Source organism: Alligator mississippiensis, chromosome 7 (assembly GCF_030867095.1).
Source record: "Alligator mississippiensis isolate rAllMis1 chromosome 7, rAllMis1, whole genome shotgun sequence".
NCBI lineage: Eukaryota > Metazoa > Chordata > Crocodylia > Alligatoridae > Alligator > Alligator mississippiensis.
Genome location: NC_081830.1, coordinates 10,376,290 through 10,397,748, shown reverse-complemented (window position 1 = coordinate 10,397,748; position 21,459 = coordinate 10,376,290). Strand labels below are relative to the sequence as shown.

Below are 21,459 nucleotides of genomic sequence, written 5' to 3'. Positions count from 1 at the left end.
GCAATGTTTATTAAAATATCTCTGCCCTTGGGAGCAAAAGCTTCTGTTAGGCATAGGGGTGGGCAATTATTTTGGGCAGAGGGCCACTTACTGAGTTTTGGCAAGCCGTTGAGGGCCGCATGACAGGCAGCGAGGAGCAGATAAATATTAATTTTCTAATTTTTTTTAGGGCCCCTGTGGGCCAGATAGAATGGCCCACCCCAGCATTTTGCACACCCCTGTGTTAGAAATGCAAGGAGACTGGGGAGGGACCGAAGCAGAGACTCCGAAGTCTGACTGCTGCAGCTCAGAGCAGACCAGGCTTTCTGCAGCTCAGCACCACCCTGTGCCCAGGTGACCATGGGTCCTGGCTAAAGGGGCAGGGCAGGAGATCCAGGTGCTACAGGTGATGCAGCTTGGCATCAGGACAGACCTGCGGCCAGACTGACACAACGTTGCTGAGTTAGAGGAGCCAAATGACCCCTCAACCTGTCCTCCCGACCCTGTGACACCTGTGACCTAGAGTGTTACCAGCCCCTGGCCTCTGCCCAGCCTGGGGGCTGGAGCATGTGTACACCAAGAGACAGGGCTACCGGCCCTGACTTCCTCTTCAAGCCTGTGGCTCTGCAGGGACCGGGCCCCTAGTCCCCACCCCAGCACATGCAGGCCACTCCTGAGACAAGGCCCATATGCCAGGCTGGCACAGCCCTGCCATCCCTGTGCTATGCAGTGACCCAGCAGGAGAGGTATCAGTGATTGCCCTCAGCCAGAAGGCTTCGTGTCAAGTCCACTGGAGACAGTGACCTCCACCAGCAGCCACATGTGATCTTGCACCAGAGCTGCCTCCAACACCAGATCAGCTTAGGAATGAGGTATCCAAACTCCACGGCAGAGGCAGGAGACAGTGGAAAGCAGGGTGCTGGCCAGAGCTCCCCACCCTGGGTGCCTGCCTCCCGCCCAGGGCTCTGCTCCCCTCCCCAGGGAACCAGCTCAGAGCTCCCTGTGTGAGCCTGTGCCCAAGCAGGTCAGGCGAAGACCTGGCCCAGTTGATGGGGAAAAGCTAAGCCCATTCACACCCACCATCCACTCTGCACCCACAGGCCAGGCCCAGCCCGAGAGCCACCGCACTGCTCTGGTTGCCTCACTGCCAGTGTGGCTGGTCAGCAGGGGTGGGGGCACATGCAAGTGGGGAGGCTCTCTTAGGAGGCTGGGCTGGAGGAAGAAGCTGGCATGGGGGAAATCAAGGTACCTCTGCCCTGCTATGCAGCCAAACCATGCTAGGGGATTTTGGCCAGTGCTAGGCCCTCCCAGCAGCGAGCCTGAGTCAGCTCCCCCCGGCCTATCCTAGCTCCATTCACATGCCTCACTGATGCTGCCGGGCTGGGATTCATCCCTCAGGGAGACCAGGGCAACAGCAGCCCCTTTCCTGGAGGGGTCCGTTTCCTGGAGGGAGTCAAACCCAGCTCCCTTGTGGGGCCCTCAGGCCCATCCAAGGCCCCTGCCATGCTGGGATCTCTCCTGTGATGCCTCCCATAGCTCTGGAGCTGGTGCTGTGAGCTCCAGTCAGACACCAGCCAAGCTGGGGGGCAGACTAGAGCAACTGGGCTGCTCTCATGCGAGTTTAGATTGGAGATCTGGAAAAACTCTGCCTGGTAGAGCAATAGGCAGAGGAATAGATGCTCAGGGGAGGTGTGGGCTCTCCGTCACTAGAAAAGTTCAAGGAGAGGTTGGGGTACTGATCAGGGGTGATCTAGGCATGGTGATACCTGGTTGCCACCCAGCTTTTTGCTACGTGTCAGGGGCGGTGGGGAGGTTAAACCTCCCTCAAAGGCTCTGTGTGTGGGCTGCAACCCAGGCTGGGGCTGGGCCAATGCTTCTGCTGGGACTCAAGCCAGAGCATCCCAGCTACAGGGTCTTGCTCCACTGCTCAGGCTCAGACTGACGCTGCATTTGGAGTCAGGAAGGAATCCTCCCTCCCTATCCTGGGCCAGATTGATGTGGACTGGGGGGGGTTTGCCTTCCTGTGTAGTTGGGGTATGGCCTCTGCCTGGGATCTCTCAAGCATCGATTAACCACCTTTCACAGCATCAGGACACTGGATGCCTCAGCCCCCTGCTTTCCCTGGGGCAGGGTAGGGGGTGATGTCTGGTGCTGTCAGGGTTCATCACACTCTTATGTAGTTTAGGTGATGGATGTGTCTGCGGTGGTTTGGACAGGGCTGATCCTGCCTCAGACAGGTCCCTTCCAGCCCCACGTCCCTATGGCTCTATGATCCCTGGAAAAAAGGACAGGGGCAGAGGGTACAGATACTGGTCACAATGGACTGCTTGCACCTCTCAATGGTTGCGAGCCAGGTCCTGCTGTTGAAATAGCTGCGGCCCTGACTCCAAGGGGAACGTGAGCACTCAGCCTGCCTTGCCTCACTGTAACAGGGGCAGTGCTTGCCCCCCCCAGCCATGGGGGATCCCATCTCTTCTAACCAGGAGCTCAACATGCTTTGCCTGGCTGCACTCAGCTGGTCTGTGCCAGTGAGGGAGTATTTGGACACCCATTTCAGGGCTCCATGGGTGTGGGGGGCAGGATGAACAGCCAGCTTCATACACGGCACAAAGACGTGGCTGGGCATTAGCAACAGCTTGGCTGAAAGCAGGGCCAGGGAGCAGCAATTCTCACCCAGCTGTGAGGGTTAAACACCATATTCTCTTGCATATACTACACCCCAAAGTATAACACACACCTTTGAAAAGCCTCACTAAGAAAACATGCTCCCCTGCTGTTATGGGTGCAATGAGGCAGGGCTGGAGCCTTATTTTTGGCCAACTCACCTGTCCTTTCCTGCTCTGCTCAAACCCGAGCTGGCACTGATGGTGAGTCTCCATGGCTGGACCCCTGATCTTGAGAAGAGCTGGAGCTGGGCAAGAGGAGAAGAGAGCAGAAGCCCCAACAGGCAGCAGCCCCCTCCCCCAAGACAGGTTAACTTCAGAAGTGGAATATCAAGACCAATTAAAAAAAAAAAAAAAAAAGGAAAGAAAGAAAGAGAAGTGATCTTTAATCCCACTGCAGTGACAAACAATGGGACATGAACTCCCAAGTCCCATTCATGAGCCACTGACTCCCTCAGCTGCCTGCAGTGCTACCACAGCTGCTGTGGTGTGCAGCAGGGATTAAAGCAGTGGGCGCTCTCTCCAGCAAATAAATCAGGGCCTTCATTGAATACAAGCACCCCAATTTTGTGGGGCTGGGGAATAGTGTGGACCGTAGGCGAGAGAATATACTAACATGGTGGACACAAGACAATCCTGCCAGGTTACTTACAGCCTTTTTATTTTCTCTAGAAAAGAAACAATCAGAAGAATGTGGAGGGATAGATGGGAGCAGCCAGCGGGACTGTCTGTCACCAGTGTGGAGGAGTGGGGCTGAAGCGGACACGTGTGTGGCTGACCAACGCCATGCCTGGAGCAGCTCCAGGTCCCCTCATCAGGTGGAAACATCCAGGCTCAGGCTCTGGATTTTCCCCAGGTGGCGGTGAGCCCTGAGCATCAATTGTACAGTGGTGGAGGACCCATCTTTATAGAGACAATCGTACAGGGGTGGAGGACCCGTCTTTATGGAGACAATAGCTGAATGTCAGGTCTCAGGCCCACACTGGGAGGGGCCACTGGCAGCCAAGCTGGGCATGGAGGATGCCACAGCAGCCTCTGCGGAGGCATCTTGGCCCTATATGGCTAGCTCACGGCAGCCACTGCCTGATGTATCTTGGGCTGTAGGTTGAACAGCCCAAGTTGGGTTGACCAGGAGACTGAGGTGGAAGGGAAAGCTGGACTGGCCGCCGGCTATAGAGCACCCCACAGAATCTCTCTGGCCCCTCAAATGACATGTGAGCTGGTACGAGCTGTGCCTATGCTGGTGGTGCTTAGGACAGGCACTGTATGGATGACAAGGGAACCTTCACAGCAAGGTGGGTAGGGAGCAGAGATACCCAGTGGGTGCTGCTCCCTGGTGGCTCCTTGAAAAGCCATGGCCCTTAGCCTTTGGGTCCAGGCCAGGACAGCTAAGGGACTAACCACAGGAAAGAAAACTGCTGTATTTTCTGGCACAGAACATGCCCTGGAATTAGCCACACACTTTAGACACAGAGCAGCTGCAACAAGGGAGCGCGGCCCTCTCATTGCTCTGTTCCCTGTGGATCTGCTGCTGATTTTACCTCTGCTTGAGTGGCAGAAACAGCTCATACCCAATTTCCCACATAACATGCACTCCTGGTCCAGCAGCTCTTCTTTTACGGTAGAAAGACATATCGTATGTGAGAAAATACAGGATCTGGATGAAAAGAATAAAAGGGCAGGGAGGGGGAATGCCTCAAGACAAGCTAGCAGGTGTGTAAATGGAGACCAAGATGCCAGCCTAGAGCCATCAACCTCATGGCTTTCTAGCAAAGCAGGCTCCAGCTGTTGCTGTATGGAAGGGGTCCAGTTCGGACCCCAAGGAGATGGACAGCTATCTGCTGTTGTCATGGCAGTTGGACCCCTTGGAGTTTCCATGACAGCTCCCTCCACATCTGAAAGGATCACTGCTTTGACAGAGCCAGTTCCTGCCTCCTTCTATCCATCCATCTCCGGTGCAGCACTTGGAAGCTGATCATTGAGGGCCTGACGGGGAGAAACAGTGGCTGGCATTAACCAACTCCCCCAAGACAGGGCTGAAGGAACTGTGACACCCAGAGTATAAAGTGCAGACACTTGTGAAAACAGCCGGGGTCAGAGCAGGAGTGCAGATGATGTGGCTGTGGCCATGGCTGTGGCAGGCTGGCTGGACCCTTCAGCACAGAGGATCTTCCTTTGTATTCACCAGCACGTGGTTGATGGGAAAAGCCCACCTGCAAATGCCTTGGTAGAACTGTGACACCTCTCTGCAGGTGTGTGCATCAGTATGAGTGATACGTCTTTTCAGGGGCACATGGCCAGAGTATCAGGATTCACTTCAATGCTGGCAGCAATAGCCACAAGGCTTCCATTTAGGTGGAATGAGAGCACAATGCCATGGTGTGAAGCCCCCCAACACATGCATTTCACATGCCCAGGCATGCTGCCCTGCCTCCAGGCTGGGGGGGAGGGGGGAAGAGTTTTGGGGGTGCATGGTGAGAGTCTGTGAGGGCAGCTGGAGCTGACGACCCAGGCGTGGCCAGAGAAGTGGGTGTTTGAGTCATGAGATGACTGTGAACCCAGCAGTGGGGGCAGTGGGAGGGGTGACAGAGTCACTGGTCATTGGTCTCTTTCCCCACATAGGGGTTGTGAGGGCGAACGCGGTGCCTGGGAAGCGAAGCACTGGTGAGTGCCCCTCCTTCCCCCAGGGATGGGAGTCCTGAGTGGTGGGGGCGGTGTCACGGCGTGTAGGCCGGGGGTGGCTGGAACTGGTTGATAACCTCATACTCAGCTGGGTAGGCCTCGTTCTCCTCCATCTCTGACAGCAGCTCCAGGGCCTGCTCCTCCTCCTCAGTGGGGTAGTGCCGCAGCAGATTGGCAGCCGTGGCCAGGATGGAGGCCCCGCCAGCACCTGCCACAAGGTAGAAGCTAACAGCGAAGGTGACGTAGACCTGGGAGCCGTGGTACTTCTTGTGCTGTTGCTGCTGTGCCAGGATCAGCTCCGAAGCCCAGTAGCAGAACCCAATGACGGTAGCACACTGCAGGACTGAGTGGAGAGAAGAGAGACTGAGAATGTTCAAGAAGAGAACGGGGGGGTCATCCCACTTCCTAGACCAGGAGGGGGCTCTGACTCAGGTCATATGTCCCACAGGTAGTCTCTATATGGAGGACTGGGGAGGGGACAGGAAGTACAGGGCAGGGAGCAGAAAGCAGAGCAGATGTAGCAGGGGGCACAGGACAGGGAGCAGAGCAGCTGATGTGGCAGGGAGCACAAAGCACAGCAGCTGACAGGGAAAGGGGCACATAGCAGGGAGCAGAATGGAGAGCAGAAGATTGGGCAGGGGAAAGGGGTCCTCATGGGGGCTGCAGGGCTGATACAGGCCTGCCTGCCCACCCAAAAGCTGGCCCCACAGTGCCAGGCCTGGCCAGGAATCTCTGTTGTCACACACTGCTGGGACAGGGCACAGGGTCTTAGGCCAGCATCTGTGCCCATGTGCTATGCTCAAGCAGGAGGGGAAAAAGGTTTCTCTCCATCGCAGCTGTTCCTCTGGCAAGCCTGGCCAAGAGCAGGGAGAAGAGAAGCTGGAGGGAGCCCTGCCAGCAACTGGTATGAGAAGAGGGGTGCCCTCCATTTCCCACCATTCAGGGGGGGGTCCCCAAACCCACTGGGCACTCTCATGCCCCCCCCTATGGTCCCTCTATTCTTGCCCAGAATCCCTCTCATCCCCTTCTTCACACTCCTCTGAAGTGTCTTCACTACTTGCTGCTTGACTCCGCCCTGCTTGTGAGCTTTCAGCAGGCAAGATGGGATAGAGACAAGCACAGAGCAAGGGGGCTGGGGTACCACCAAGGACACAACTGGCAGCTGCACGTCTTCCCAGCTGTGCCTTGGAGCTACCCTGCCTCCCACATCCCTTCTTAATAGAAGCATTAGGGGGGTGATTGTGCCGTTCTACTCAGCACTGCCTAGGCCTCATCTGCAGCACTGTGTCCACTTCTGGGCTTCACACTTTAAAAAGGATGTGGAAAGGTCAGAGAGGGTTCAGAGGTGGTGACAAAGAAGATCAAGGGCTTGGAAGGCAAGTCTTATAGAGAGGCTGAAGGAGCTGGGCATGTTCAGTTTGCAGAAAAAGTACTTAAGAGGCATGATAGTAGGCTTCAAATACTTGAAGGACTACCATAAAAGGTGCTTTCCCCCTTCTTTCTCTCTCACTTCAGAGAGGAGAATGTGGACCAATGACTTGAAGTTGCAGCAGAGGAGGTTTAGATTGGAGATCTGGAAACCATTCTTCCCTGTTAGAGCAGGGAGACAGTGGAATAGGGAAATTGTGGACTCTCCATCACTGGAGGTGCTCAAGTAGAGGTTGGATGGGCACTAGTCGGGGATGATCTAGGCATAGCAATGCCTGTGTGCTGCTATGGGGATTTCCCAGGATTCTCTGGGTTTTACTAGTTGACTTGACTCCCTTCCTGCTCCACACGTCACATTTTACACCTCCCTCAGAGACGTTGGGTGTTTCCTGCAACCAAGGCTGGGGACTTTGCATGGGCTGTGTCAGTGTTCCTTTTGGTTCTTACCCCTCCTCTCGGGGTCAGACCAATGCCATATTTAGGGTCGGGAAGGAATTTTTCCCCATGGACAGACTGATATGGACTGTTTTGCCTTCCTCTGCAGCAGGGAAACGGCCTCTGCCTGGAATCTCTTGAGCATCTACTGACAACTTTTTATAGCAGCAGGACGTAGGTTGCCATTGTCCCCCTGCTTCCTCTGCAGCAGGTTCAGGTGTGATGTCTGGTGTCGTGTCAGGGTTGACAGCAGTTCTGACGTTGACAGCAATGTCCCTGACACTGTTAACAGGCTAATTTGCCCAGGCCTTAAATCCATAGATTCAACCTTAAGCTTCTAGAAATACCATTGCTCTGAGCTGACTGCAGAGGGGAAAAGGCAGGCCTGGGACATGCAAAAACATGACAGCGCTGTGCTGGGTGCAGGGTACCCCTGAGGCTAGCTCTGCATCCCCTTTCCTACAGCTGCCCTGCTCCCCCACCATGCCTGCTGGGGAGGGGCACCTGGCCTGAGGACTTACCAGTGAGGATGTGAGCGAAGGCATAACGCCGCGTGATCTTCAGAGCTGGGTGCTTGGGTCCAAAGACGTCCAGCAGGAAGGCTGAGAGGCTGCAGATGATGCCCAGGAAACAGAAGGCAGCAATGACGCGGAGAAGCAGCACAGTCTGAGCGTTCATGCAATAGTCTGGGTGCAGGAGAGAGGCATGGAGTCAAGCCACCATGGTGGCAGGTTGCAACTGTTCCAACCCCTTCAGCAAGCAGCTGTTCAACCATCCCCGTGTTACTCTGACATGAGCCTCGATGCATCAGCTCTGCATCCAGCTGCTGCATCTTCCCTGGAGAACCAAATGTCCAAATTTACCTCCAGCCCAAACCAAGACAAGACTGACTCCCTCCAATCCCCACAGCCATGTCCTTGCCTGAACTGTTCCTAACACTACACCTCGACCCTGTAGTCCGGAGACACCAAAAGTCCCTGACCCTGGTCCAGGTGACACTGAGGGATGAGGGCAGGCAGAGCCCTGCCACTGCCAGGCGGTTTGATGCACTTGTCCTCTGCCTGAGGTGTCTCATGTCACAGCTGTGGAGGAAGGCAAACCCCCCCAGACTGAGCAGGGAATTCCTTCATGCACCCAATGCACCATTGGGCTGAGCCTGAATAAAGGGGCAAGACTCCCTAGCTGGCCCGATGCTCCGGACAGTTTTCTATCCACCTTACAGTCCATTCATCCAGCTCATACTTCCTTAGATTGCCTGAGAAAATGTTGAGGGAGACTATAGTAAAAGCCTTGCTAAAATCAAGGTGCACCACATCCACCAATATCCCCACATCCAGAGCCAGTCCTCTCATCATAGAAGGCAATCAGGTTCATCAGGTATGACTTGCCCCTGGTGAATCCATGCTGACTGCTTCTAATCACCCTTTGCTTCTCTGACTGGTTAGAAATGGGTTCCTTGAGGATCTACTCCATGATTTTTTCCAGGGACTGAGGTGAGGTTGACTAGTCTGTAGGTCCCTGTCCGGAACCACTGTCATTTCTCTGTAGGGACACTGCGCAGCAAACAGGGGTGAGGGGTGATCAGGACTCCCCAACTCTGAGATCTAGGTAATCTCAGAGGCTGCATGAAAATGAGGTGGATTCTGGCTCCAGAGGAGCTAAGCTTAGGGGATCCAGCTGTTCACAGCCCCACAGGAAGCCATGAATCAGCTGCCAATGGGATTCTTTTCAATCAGCTGCTATCAAAGGCATGACCCCCCCCAGCAGCATTCCTGGGAACCTGGGGATGCAGCATCCTGACAAGGTGCTGGGTCAGGCAGCAGTGGAAACTCTGTGCCAGGTTGTAGGGAGGCCACTTCTCATAAGCAAAAGTCTGGCCCAGTTCCATAAATAAACCCAAAGCATATTGAAGCCTTAGCTGGCCTGACTCGGGGACAGAGGCCACGGTTCTTGCCTCTCCAACCAGTGCCAGTTTCCTGCCTGCAGGGTGAAATTCTACCCCCCAGCTATGTCCATCAGGGTGGTCATAGAAGCCAGTGCCTTCAGAGGCACTGGCTTTTGGTTGCAGCATAGGTTGGGGGTGGTGACTCGGCTGTGCCAATGATTCTGCTGGGACTTAAAACTGAAGGGTCCTGGCTAGAGGGTCTTGCCCCTCAACTCAGGCTAAGACCAATGATGCATTGGGGGTCAGGAAGGAATTTTACCCCCTGAGCAGACTGGTAAAGACAGTCCGGGTTTTGTTTTCCTCTGTAGCCAGAGGTATAGACTCCACCTGGGATATCTCAAACAGAGTTTAACAGCCCTAATAGCAGCAAGATGTTGGCTGCTGTGATCTTCCTGCTTTCTCAGTGGCACGGTCAGGTGTGATGTCCTGTGTTGCATCTAGACTGACTGCGTAGTTTTGCTAAAATGTTGGACAACCGATATGTCTTGAATGGTTTGGACAGGGCTGATACCGCCTCAGGCAGGGGATTGGACAAGATGTGACATCCACTGGTCTCTTCCAGCCCTGCTTCTCTAGGCTGCATAGAATCAGAAAATTAGGGGTGGAAGAGATCTCATGTAGTCCAACACCCTGCTCAAAGCAGGACCAGAACCAACTATATCATCCCAGCCAAGGCTTTCTTTACTGGAGTCTTAAAGAGTTCTATGGATAGAGATTCCACAACCTCTCTGGGTAGCCTGTTCCAGTGCTTTGCTACCCCCCTGTGAGAAAGTTTGTCCTAATATCTAACATAAACTTCCCTTGCTGCAACTTGAGGCTATTGTTCCTTGTTCTGTCATCTGCCACCACTGACAACAGTCCAGGTCCATCCTCTTTGGAACCCCCTCTAGGTAGCTGAAAGCTGTTATTAAATCCCCTCTCAGTCTTCTCTTCTCCAGACGCAATAAACACAGTTCCCTCAGCCTCTCCTCTCAGTCATGTGTCCCGGCCCCCTAACCACTGCTGCCCTGCACTGGACTCTCTCCAATGTATCCACATCCTTTCTGCAATGGGGGACCTAAAACTGGACACACTACTCCAGATGTGGCTTCACTAGTCAAATAGAGGTGAGCAATCGCTTCCTTTGATCTACTGGCAACAGCCCTACTAATGCAGCCCAGTATGCCATTAGCCTTCTTGGCAGCACTGTTTGCTCCTATTCAGCTTATTGTCCACTGTAACCCCCAGGGCCTTTTCTGCAGAGCTGCTGATTAGCCAGCGAGTCCCCCCCTGCCTGTACCGGTGCATGGGATTGTTGTGTCCTGAGTGCAAGACTTTGCACTTCTCCTTGTTGAACTTCCTGACATTTCTTTTGAGCCAATCCTCCAAATTCTAGATCTTTCTGAAATCTAGCCCCACCTCCAGTGCGTCTACTGCTCTACCCAGCTTGGTGTCATCCACAAACATGCTAAGGATGCACTCTATGCCATCTTCCAGCTCTTTGATGAATCCAGATTGTTGATTCTACAATTACAGCTCTGCCTTGGAAAGTGCCAGCTCTTGGTTTTTCTATGGAAAAGTCCCAGAGCAATTCTTTCATGGATTAGAACTCAGCAGGTCAGGGTGGTTGGACACTCTGGGAACCTTCTGATGTCTCTTGTGACTTGTGCATGGGTGTCTGCACACCAAACAGTGCTAATTTTCTGTGGCACTCTTCAAAGGGTCTCAGGGCACCCCTCTTCTCTTTTATTCTGCCCTGTCAAATACAGCACATCGTCCTTTGGGGGCATGTGGTACACAAGGGAGTATAGAACTAGTGGAGCTTGTGGCACTCGTTGGGTCTCCTCTTCGGGTGCTGAAGTCAGAGCCTGTTCAGTGGGACTGACCACAACATGCCTCCTACCGGTATCTCATTTGCCTTCGTCTGTGGGCCGTTGGTGCCTCAAACCCTGGTTTGAGCCTGTGTGGTTCTGCTGTGCTTGACCTGGGGCTACTGCCCATTGATACACAAACGTTGTTGCCATGGTGATGGTAACATGCAGGCAAAAACTTGACACAGGCAACTGCCAGCTACAAGCTGGACTAGACCGGGGGGAGCAAGCTGCAGCACACATGCTACAATTGACACACGAAGGCCCTGTGCATGGCACACAGCAGATCAGGGAGGGGGCAGGGAGGAGAAAGCAGAGCAGCAGAAGATGCAAGGAATTAGAGGAGCCCTTGAGGAGGGGGATGGGCTACACTTTACTGTCCCCTAATGAACTTGAGGGAAATAATTTCCTCTTGCTCTCCAGCAGGTCATCCCCACCACTACCAACAACAGACCAGAGGAGGTTCCCGTGCAGTGGGAAGTAAGTGGGAGAGGCAGACAGGCATCCAGTGACTCAGCTAATGAGGGTGCAGTTAGAGTCCGGAAGTCCCCGGTTCCATGCTGATGACTCACACCAGTCAGGTCTTTCCCTGGGGCCAAGAGATCCATCATGGGCATGCTGCCATCATAAAGCAGGGGCTGCAGTAAGCACCCACCTCCACCCAGAGCCACATTTCGGGTTCATTTATGTGGACACTCACCCCACTGCCTCAGGCTAGGGAGGAGAGGCAAAGAAGTGTCCTGCCACTAGCTCCTGGCTCTGCTGGCCTGGCAGTGTTGATTTGTCAACACAAAATGGATCCCAGAAGGGGACCTGCCATCTCCAACACTCCTGAGTGCCTGGAAACAGCCGGGAAAGTAGCTGCTCAACCTCAAAGGGCTGGTGCCTTAGGGACAGCAGCGTTACACCCCTGGCTGCTGTGAGGATGAAGAGGAGAAGGACCTGGCACATCTCAAGGCTGGAGCAAGGGACCAGGATGATAGAAGAGGACAGAGAAAAAAGGAAGAAGCCTGGAAGGCCAAGGAAGTGGTGATGGGCACAGGGATGACCTCGGGCCAGGCTGCTGGAGAAGGAGCTGCAATGCAGCTATTGACACTCACTATCCCACGACAGCTGCCAGCACAACTAGCTCCACAACTTTCTGGCCTAGGAGCAGCCTGGCAGTATGGTCCTAAACCCAGCAAAGGCTGTTCTCAGCCCTGCGGCACCCCCCTACAACCAACCAGTGCTTGGCAACTAACCAGGAGCCCCCAGGCCCACACCAAACTGCTGTGTCTGGTGGTCACTAGCAGGGGCTGGAGAGGGGAAGGCTCTTGTGGCAATGAGGTGGGAATCCTAAAGACATCAAGCTGGAAGGGACCACCAGAGGTCACATCTAATTCAACCCTCTGTCTGAGGCAGGATCAGCCCTGTCAAAACCATCCCAGACGCATCCAACGTCCATCCTCTTAGCAAAACAACACAGTCAGCCCTGATGCAGCACCAGACATCACACCCAAACCTGCCACAGGGAAAGCAGGAAGACTGCAGCAGTCAATGTCCTGCTTTTATAACAGGTGGCTAAGAGAGTCCAGGTTGAGGTTGGGCCTCTGCTACAGAGGAAGGCAAAAAATCCCCCACTCTGTACCAGTCTAGGCAGAGGGGAAAATTCCTTCCTGACCCCAATCAGCATTTGTCTGAGCCTGAGCAGATGGCAAGACCCTCTATCAAAGACCCGCTGGGTTTCAGTTCCAGCAAAAGCATTGGCACATCCCATTCACCATCCCCAGTCTAACTAGATGATCATATAGGGTGCAAAGGACCCTTGGTGATTGCTGACTGGAGATGGGGAATCCTGAAGAGAGTGAGGGAACCACATGAACTTCTGGACTGCTGTGCTCAAAGCCAAAGCTTGGCAGAGACCTAATATTCTTCCCACTGCAGAGGGACTAACAGGCAGCTGTTGCTGGAGCTCAGAGGAGGGACTCATACAAGGGTAACTGAGGACAGGGGTTATTTTAGGGGGGAACCTCAACATTTACAAATGGAATCTGCTCTTGTGAGATCCCAGGAGAGGCTGGATGTTGCTGCGAGACCACGGCCACCTGGCTGGACAGGAGAAAACATCCTGCCTCACAATGCAAACAAGCAAACAGCCAATTTTCCAGTTCCCTTGTCCTGAGGACAGACACAGGCACCAGGAAACTGAAGCTCCAATTTCCCCCCACCTTCCAGGAAGATAGGCAGGGCAGAGCTGCACCTTCAAGAAAAATCAGAGTCTCAGAGATATGTGGCCTTTGGGAAGTAGCAACTGGCTTCGAAGGATGCTACAAAATTTGTTTTGGTTAGTCCATAAGGGGCAACTCTACCCTGGTTTAGGCCTGACTCTAGACTATCACAGTTAACTAACTGCCTCTCTCTGCTCCTGAAGACAGATAGTTTATCTGTGGCCATCAGCCACTCTTAAGACCAAGGTACTGCGAGATCCTCTGAAGTGGACTATACCGTATTAGTGGTAGCATGAGTGTAAAGATTCACAGGAGAAACCCAGAGATTGCCCATAGGAAACCAGTGTCCAAACCCTACAGCCTTGCTGGGGGCTTGCCAAGGTCTTAGCCACAGAAGAATTGCTCTGGGATTTTTCCATAGACAAGAAAAAAGTGCAAGGAAGAGTTGGGATTTGCCAAGGGGGGCCTGGGTCTCAAGAGGGGAGGAACTGCTGCCCTATATGGTCTTTGTACCTGGAGTGCCTTCACTTTAGTCGGCAGCTGAGGCCACCTGGGCCTTTTGTAGGGACCTTTCCTGGTGGCAGAGTTACCAAGAAGCTAACAGAGTGCCAACTAGCGACATTAGATCTGGAATGGCTTTCTCCATCGCATCTATGATAGATAAACCTCACAGCTACCGCCATGCCAAAGATCTTAAGCCGAGTAAGAGCAAAACCCTGGGTTACACACACCACGTGAGGACCGTTTTCTGAGCTGAAAGAATTGTCTAATGAGGTGCCTGGAATGTAATCTCTTGGAAACCATCTGTGGGAACACTCAGCCAGACCTAATGCTCATGCAGATCTAAGGCCCCAGCTGCAACAGAACAGGGCAAAGACCTAAGAAATGCCACAAGGGCAACAAAACCAAAATGAATGAAAGAGTCCTGGCTCCACCGAGACTCCCCCATTCTCTGGTGTTGCCAGGATGTGACTTTCCTGGCAGGGCTAAGAACAAACGTAATTGAAAAATGGGGAGCCATGCTTTTCCTGAAGACTTTGGGTTTCCAAGAAGGTTAGACAGAGAAAAGTCTTGAAAACCTGGAGATACAAAGTCCTTTATCAAAGAATCATACAGAAAAGTGGGGCTGGAAGGGACCTCCAGAGGTCACATTGAGTCCAACCCCCTGTCTGAGGCAGGATCAGTCCTATCCAACCATTCCAGACAAATCCATCATCTAAACTCTCCATAAGACTACCCTCAGCCCTGACACAACAGAGACCTAACACCCAAACTTGCCACAAGGAAAGCAGAGGAACTACTGCAGCCAATGTCCTGCTTCTATGAAATGTTGTCAATAGATGCTCAAGAGATCCCAGGCAGAGGCCATGCCCCTACTGCCGAGGAAAGCAAAACCCTCCCCTGCCAGTCCCTCCCAATCTGACCAGGGGGTAAAATTCCTTCCTGACCCCAAATGACCCCTTCCTGGCCTTAATCTGAGCATGACCAGAGAAGCAAGACCCTCTAACCAGGACCCTCTGGGTCTAAGTCCCAGCAGGAACACTGGTACAGCCTAGTCACCGTCCTCAGCCTGGGCTGCAGCCAACACCCAGCGAGTCTGAGGGAGGATTAAAAACACCCTGACGCATTTAGCAAAAATTAGCGGGGAAGGGAAGGAAGAAGAGCAACAAACAAAGTCCAGAAGCTTGGGAAATCCCTGTAGTAAAACACAGGCATTGCTATACCTCAGGGGTTGTCAACTGGCGGTACTTGAGAAGGCCCCAAGAGGCACGTGTGGGTGGGCAAGGAGTGCCGCCATGTATTACCCCCCATGCTGCCACGCAGGCGCCGCATACCTGGCCAGGCACATGGGAGATAGTGGGGGGTGTGAGAGAAGCTTGCGCACAATGACTGCTCTGCATTCAACTGCACCCCTCCACCCCCGCCAGGGATACACTGGTACTAAAAGTTTGAAACCCCTTGCTATACCTAGATCACCTCTGACCAGCAGCTGTCCAAACTCCTCCTGATCACCTCCAGTCCACCCTTCCCTGGGCATCCCACTGCCTTGCTGTTCTAACAGAAAATAAGTTTTTCCTGAGATTGAACTTTATCCTCCTTGGCTGCCACTTCCAGCCGCTGGTTGGTGTCCTCCTCTATCCAGCAAAAGAGAAGGTGTTTTCCCTCTTCTTCATGTCTGCCCTTCAGCACCTTAGCCCCAAAGCAGAAGCAGTACATCCTGGGACAAGATGACTTTCCTACCAAGCGTTTCAATACAGCTGTAAGAGGGATCCTGGCTCGGAGGCTTAGAAACCTGACCACAGACCCATTTTCCTGTCCCAGCGACAGCAGTCAATGAGGAAGCTGTCTGAACAGAGCTTTTTCCTAGCACCCACACCAGGGGTCCTCAACCTCCTTAGACTCTAGGGCCCCCTTGGGAAAGCCCAGAGCTGACATTTTCCATTCCTTCCCTGAGGCAAAGACCTGGGATAGACCACAATAAGCCAGCAGGGTTGGGACACGGTGGCTTCTATCGGAAACCTCTCGGTTTCTCTTGGACTGCGTCGAGGTGCCTGCATGTCGGATGGGGCTACTCTGCCAGGCACCTTGAAAAGGATAGTGGGGCGTCCCTGTGCTGCTTCCCCAGCTGGGAACCACCGGGGCCGACTGGCATGCCCGGACCCCTCCCTGCTAGAACATGGCAGAGAATGCATGAGTTTCTCACGCACGGCCAAAGAAACAGGGGATGCAGGGTCTGTAGCACAGAAGTCACCTCTGCTGGCGACCAGTTAGCCCAGGGCTTCTCAGCCAGGCACGGCCGGGGCCGGGAGCCAGGAGCCTGGACAGGAACAAACACCCGTGTGTGGGTCCCTGGATTGACCCAGAGGATTCCCAGAGAGGTACAGAGGGTCCGAGCCCCTGGCCCGGCCTGGCCTGCTCTGCGTCAACATAGAGCAGCTCCAGGATTAGGGAGCGGCCTGAGATACGGAGGGGCCACGGGGCAGCCCAGGGTGTGCGGGCAGCACCGAGCAACACCCTCAGCCGCCCCAGCCCCGCCACAACTGCCCCAGGGCCCCCCCCGCTCAGCCCCCTGCCCCGCTCACCTCGCAGCAGCGCGGGCTCGACGCAGCCCAGCACGTCGGCGACGCCGAGCTCCTGGCGGGCGCAGACGCCGCCGTGGAGGCGCAGCCAGGCGGGCTCGGCCAGCGCCGTGCACAGCGCCGTGATGGACAGCGCGCCGGGCAGCGCCGACGCCAGGCTGCGCTCGGGCTGCTTAGGCAGGGCCCCGCCGCCGCCGCCCCGCCGCCGCGCCCCTCGCCCGCCCGGTCCCGCCGCGCCCGCCGCCGCCGCGTACATCCCGGCCGGGCCCGGCGTCCCACGAACAACCGCCGCCGGCCCGGCCTCGCCTCAGCGTCAGGACCCCCGGCGCCGCTTCCGCTTCCGCTTCCCCGCTTCCGGCCGGCGGCGACTACGTCACCGCGCACTTCACCGCCTCCCTGACGGCCGGCGCCATGACGCCATGACGCTGAGACACGCCCTCTCCTGCGACGGCGTTTAGCGATTGGCGGCCGTGAGCTCCCGTTGCCCACTGCGGCGCCCAGGCGGGAGCGGCAGCGCGGCGCATGCGTGCGGGGTCGGCTAGCGGGAGCGGAATGGCGACGCTGACGCTGAGCTGCCGCCTGGCTGCGCACCCGGACTCGCGCTGCTGGTTCGTGGCCTGGAGCCCGGGTGGGGCCCTGCTCGCCTCGTGCGGCGGCGACCGCAGCGTGCGCGTCTGGGGCCGCCAGGGTGAGCGGGGCGGGGCAGGGCGCGGTACCGTATTGCGCGGCATAGCACACGCCGTGTGACGTATTTACCCACCTACACGTCCCCTCTAAGCGTGGCCAGGGCAGCGCAGAGCTCACAACAGCAAGCAGCTTTCCTGTGCGGCCCCGCTGCGCCAGTTGCACACGCTGTGCTCTGGAGGGCCTGGGGGAGTGCAGCATTTGCGACCCAGGGTTTGCAGCTGGCCAGGGGGAAGGGGTTGCAGCCTCCCTGCTCCCAGCTGGAGTGCTCAGTGGGCTGCAAACCCCCCATCCTGGCCAAGGAGTGCCCAAGCTGGCTGGGGGCTGAGGGAGCCAGGGGGGGCGGGGCCAGGCACTCCCCCCCCCAGATTGCAAGCCTCTCCAGTCTCTCAGCCCCCAGCCAACTTGCACCCCAGCCCTGCCCCACAACCCCCAAGCCCCACTTACCTCTAGCAAGAAGAGTGAGCCTGAAACAGCCTATGGTAAATGCAATTGTCAGGCCCTGACATTTTCCCTCTCCCTTCCCCTCTGGACAGGGGTGGTGGGTTCCCTGCCCGTTTTGCAAACAGCTCTTGTAGGCTGGAACTCAGCGAGGCTGGAACTCAGCCAGCCTGCAGAGCTCTTTGCAAAAGGGGGAAATCCATGGGTTTCCCTTCTAAAAGGGAAAACCCATTTTTTCTCTGATTAAAAAAAGCTGCGTAGGCATCTGGATGGGGTCATATGACCCCAGCACTCTTTCCTGCCTAGGCAGGGGGTTGGACTCAATGATCTGTTGAGATCCCTTCTGACCCTAGCATCTATGAAAAAATGGGAAATCTGTGGCTTTCTCTATTTTTCTGTGGAAAACAGAAAACCCGGATCCCTGGTAATGTCTCACCTATACACCCCCGAGAACAGGATAATGCACCTTGTGTGTAGGGGAGTGGGGACAGCACTGCAGGGGACACTTGGCATAGCACCACTGCCATATTGTCTTATTTACAACACACTTTTTGGGGAGCAGGGCATGGCCCCAGTGTGACGTGTGGTTCCTTGCAGGCGAGAGCTGGGTCTGCCGGGCAGTGCTAGACGAAGGGCACCAGCGCACAGTGCGGAAGGTGGCCTGGTCGCTGTGTGGCAACTACCTGGCTTCAGCCAGCTTTGATGCCACCACCTGCATCTGGAAAAAGACGCCTGATGGCTTTGAGGTGAGGTGAGGCGCGGTAGAGAACCAGCCCTTCTTCCCTCCCTCCTCCCCTTCTCCAGGCTGGGACACCTTGCCCCAGGGCAGCCAGGCACCCCAGCTGTGCACCGCACCTTGCTCCCAGGTGTGATCAGGGCTGCCTGAGAACTGCCCCTGCTTGGCCCCACCTCCCTCAGGCTCATCTTGTCCCTGCCATCAGCTTGGGTCTGGTTGCTATGTCCCACATGTTCAGGGCCAGCAGGTGCATGCAAGGAGGAGTATGAACCCTGGGTACTAAGCAGGGGCACCAGAAAGGGGCAGAGGGTCAAGCCTCAGGCAGTGTAGGGCAGGAAGAAGTGGTTGGGGGGAGCCGAGACTACTGCTCCTACCTTTGGTGGATCAAATCCAGGCTCCATGGCTAGGTCTGAGCAAGAAGAAGACGGAAGAAGAAGAAAACAGCTGCCCTGAGAGTGCCTGGCCTTGCCACTGGCTCCAACTCTGGCCACCTGTAGCCAAGCTTTTTTGCAACCTAATCCCTGCTGGGGTCTGGTATTAACTGCTTCTCCCCCTAACAGTGCGTGACCACGCTGGAAGGCCACGAGAATGAGGTGAAGTCGGTGGCCTGGTCCCCATCCGGCAGCCTGCTGGCCACCTGCAGCCGTGACAAGAGTGTGTGGATCTGGGAAGGTGAGAGAGGCTGGGGTGTGGTGGTGGTGGCAGTAGGAGGGAAGGGGCCTCTAGCTACGTCCTAGTCCCCCAGCTAACCCTGTCCTCTCTGGCAGTGGATGAAGAAGATGAGTACGAGTGTGTGAGCGTTCTCAACTCTCACACACAGGACGTCAAGCACGTGGTCTGGCATCCTACCCAGGAGGTGAGATCCTGGTTGGCTACCCCAGGGGGCTCCAGCCTCTGTCTTCTGGGCAGTGGGGCAGGATGGGAAAGGCTAGGGGGAAGGAGTCCAAAATGGCTGGATTGCACCCTGTCCCCTAGATATCCCTCCCCCTTCCACTAGGTAGAAACAACCCACCTGAGACCCCAGCCTCTCCTGCCAGCTCCTGGCCTCAGCCAGCTATGATGACACTGTGAAGTTGTACCGTGAGGAGGAGGATGACTGGGTGTGCTGCACCACACTGGAAGGCCATGAGTCTACTGTGTGGGGCCTGGCCTTTGATGGGGCCGGCCGGCGACTTGCCTCCTGCAGTGATGACCGCACTGTGCGCATCTGGAGCAGTGATGAGCAGGGTGAGCCAGGTATGGGCTGGTGGGGAGGGCGACAACGACTCAGGAGTCTGGCTGGCTCACCTCCACTCTAAGGGCTGGTGAGGGTGTGACAAGGCCAGCACCTGCTCTGCTCCGTTGGGGTGGCTAGATGGCACTGGCAGGGCTATATCTGTCTCCCAGCTGTGCTGTGCTGTGGGCAGGGGGATGCTGGGAGCTGCTAGTTTCCAGATCAGCCTGGTGCACTGAAGCCCTGGGTGGCCTCCAGCGCTGCTGTGAGGTCTGGGGCAGCAGCTCCCTGTCCTGTTTCTCCTGCCTTGTAGGGGTGGCCTGTAGCAGCACAGAGCCCAGCTGGAAGTGCATCTGCACCCTCTCTGGCTACCACACCCGCACCATCTATGATGTGGCCTGGTGAGTTGGTCCTGGAGTAGGGGGAACTCAGGTTGGGGCCACAAGTGGTTCTAGGCTCTCCCCTTTATCATGGGAGCTGGGGGGCACTGAGCCATGGCCAGCTGTTCCCAATGAGCCCTGAATGCTGTTAGAACCAGGAGAAGCCAACTTCCCTGTATCCCCCTCACCTGTCTGGAGGAAGGCTTTCCTTTGGCTAACTTCTGGCAGGGGGTGGAAAACGGAGTAGATTGGGAAGGGAGTGACGCTTGAGGGGGGCAAGTAGGAGTTATCTGGCAATCCCCATGGTACCAGCCCCTCCTCCCACAGGTGCCACCTGACCGGCGCACTGGCCACAGCCTGTGGAGACGATGCCATCCGGATCTTTGAGGAGGAGCCGCTGGCGGAGCCACAGCAGCCCACCTTTGCCCTGATGGCCCACGTGCCCCGAGCCCATGCCCAAGATGTCAACTGTGTGGCCTGGAACCCTGCCGAGCCGGGGCTGCTGGCCAGCTGCAGCGACGATGGGGAGGTGGCCTTCTGGAAGTACCAGCGCCCTGAGTGCTGCTGAGACCTCAGCCTGCTGCTCTGAGCTTGCAGAGCCTGACACTGGCTCTGTCTCCCCCACCCTGGGGCAACAGGAAGCCTGGCAGATGCAGTCACAGGAGTGTGGTGCTGTTGCCCCCAGAGGACAGTGGCACAGCAAGGGATTGGGTTCTCTGCTCCTTGAAAGGGCCTCAAGTTACCCAAGTTGTGGGCAGCAGCAAGGCAAGGGTAGTGCGGTTTCCTCTGCTGCAGCTGTTGCCCTCATCAAATGGAGCCAGGCCCCAATAAAAAGCCTCCCACATCTGGTCTGGCCTCTGCTTTATGCCCTGCCCTGGTCCAGGGGGTACAAGATGCTGTGGTGTACACTTCGAAGGTCCATAGACGGAAGCCCCCCAGAATCACAGCCCAGCCTGCAGCATGCAGGTAGGGGAAGAGGCTGCTGGGAACTGGTGGCACCAAGCCAGGTCTCGATTTGGATTTAATGTAGCTGCTTTAGACATGCAACCAACAGCCAGGCTGGGAGACCATGGTCCCAAGCCCCAGCAGATGTCTGGTACTGGAGCCCTCAGTGACATCAAACTCAGGGCAGCTGCTGATTGGGGCCCTAGTTTCCTTCTCCTTTTAAGCCAGGCTTCCCTCCCATTTGTAGCCTTGCTAATGTGCTGCCCCTACCTTAGTCCAGGAAGCCTCAGCCTTAGCACCCTCCCCTTGCCACAGACCAGATTTGCTAGCAGTTGGGATCAGTGGGGCTCAGCCTTCATGGGTGGGCAGGGAGGGATCACCCAACTGTCTGCTTTCACATGCTGAGCCGGGGTCTAAACCAGGCAGCTGGACTGGGCTCAACGTGACTGCCACGGGTACGTGGGCAAGGCGGTCCACTCCTCCCCTATTCAAGCAGGGTGGCTTTTATGGGTCTGGCTTTTGCTTTCCTGGCAGGGGGAGACGTGTGAAAACAAAGATGTGAACAACCAGCCATCATCTTCACCCAGCCCTACCTGCTTTTACCCCCAGTACTTCATAGACCTGCAGTTACTTGACTGCTGCTGCCTTTCCACACTAGGGGTAATTCTGTCATGAGTCAAAACCATCAGGATTCCTTCCATCTCTACAGCCCTTACGCCCGTCTTGCTTTTTCATCCTCATTCCCTACAACTCTAGCACAAGAGGCCAGGGTTTTAGAGTCGTTGGCTGGA

The 21,459-nt window shown here is 55.7% G+C and overlaps 2 protein-coding genes across 4 annotated transcripts; one reads left to right on the top strand and one right to left on the bottom strand.

Annotated features, from left to right (window-relative positions):
- Positions 1-3,281: 3,281 nt before the first annotated feature.
- Positions 3,282-16,661, bottom strand: TMEM127 (transmembrane protein 127). Of its 2 annotated transcripts, none has more exons than XM_059730505.1 (3): positions 16,524-16,661; positions 7,709-7,873; positions 3,282-5,667 (listed from the first exon to the last, which is right to left on the bottom strand). In XM_059730505.1, exons 2-3 carry the CDS (start codon positions 7,863-7,865, stop codon positions 5,360-5,362), a joined length of 465 nt encoding a protein of 154 aa, XP_059586488.1. In that variant the 5' UTR covers positions 7,866-7,873; positions 16,524-16,661; the 3' UTR covers positions 3,282-5,359. The 2 variants fall into 2 exon arrangements, with proteins under 2 accessions (XP_059586488.1, XP_014449929.2); XM_014594443.3 differs by having other exon boundaries at positions 16,273-16,525.
- A 72-nt stretch (positions 16,662-16,733) lies between these two features.
- On the top strand, positions 16,734-20,567 carry CIAO1 (cytosolic iron-sulfur assembly component 1). 2 transcript variants are annotated; one of them, XM_019498950.2, is made up of 7 exons: positions 16,734-16,957; positions 17,992-18,140; positions 18,691-18,802; positions 18,898-18,986; positions 19,168-19,366; positions 19,657-19,744; positions 20,051-20,567. In XM_019498950.2, the coding sequence occupies exons 1-7, from the start codon at positions 16,792-16,794 to the stop codon at positions 20,289-20,291; spliced, it is 1,044 nt and encodes a 347-aa protein (XP_019354495.1). In that variant the 5' UTR covers positions 16,734-16,791; the 3' UTR covers positions 20,292-20,567. The 2 variants fall into 2 exon arrangements, with proteins under 2 accessions (XP_019354495.1, XP_006258626.2); XM_006258564.4 differs by having other exon boundaries at positions 16,735-16,957; positions 19,168-19,357.
- Positions 20,568-21,459: the final 892 nt, after the last annotated feature.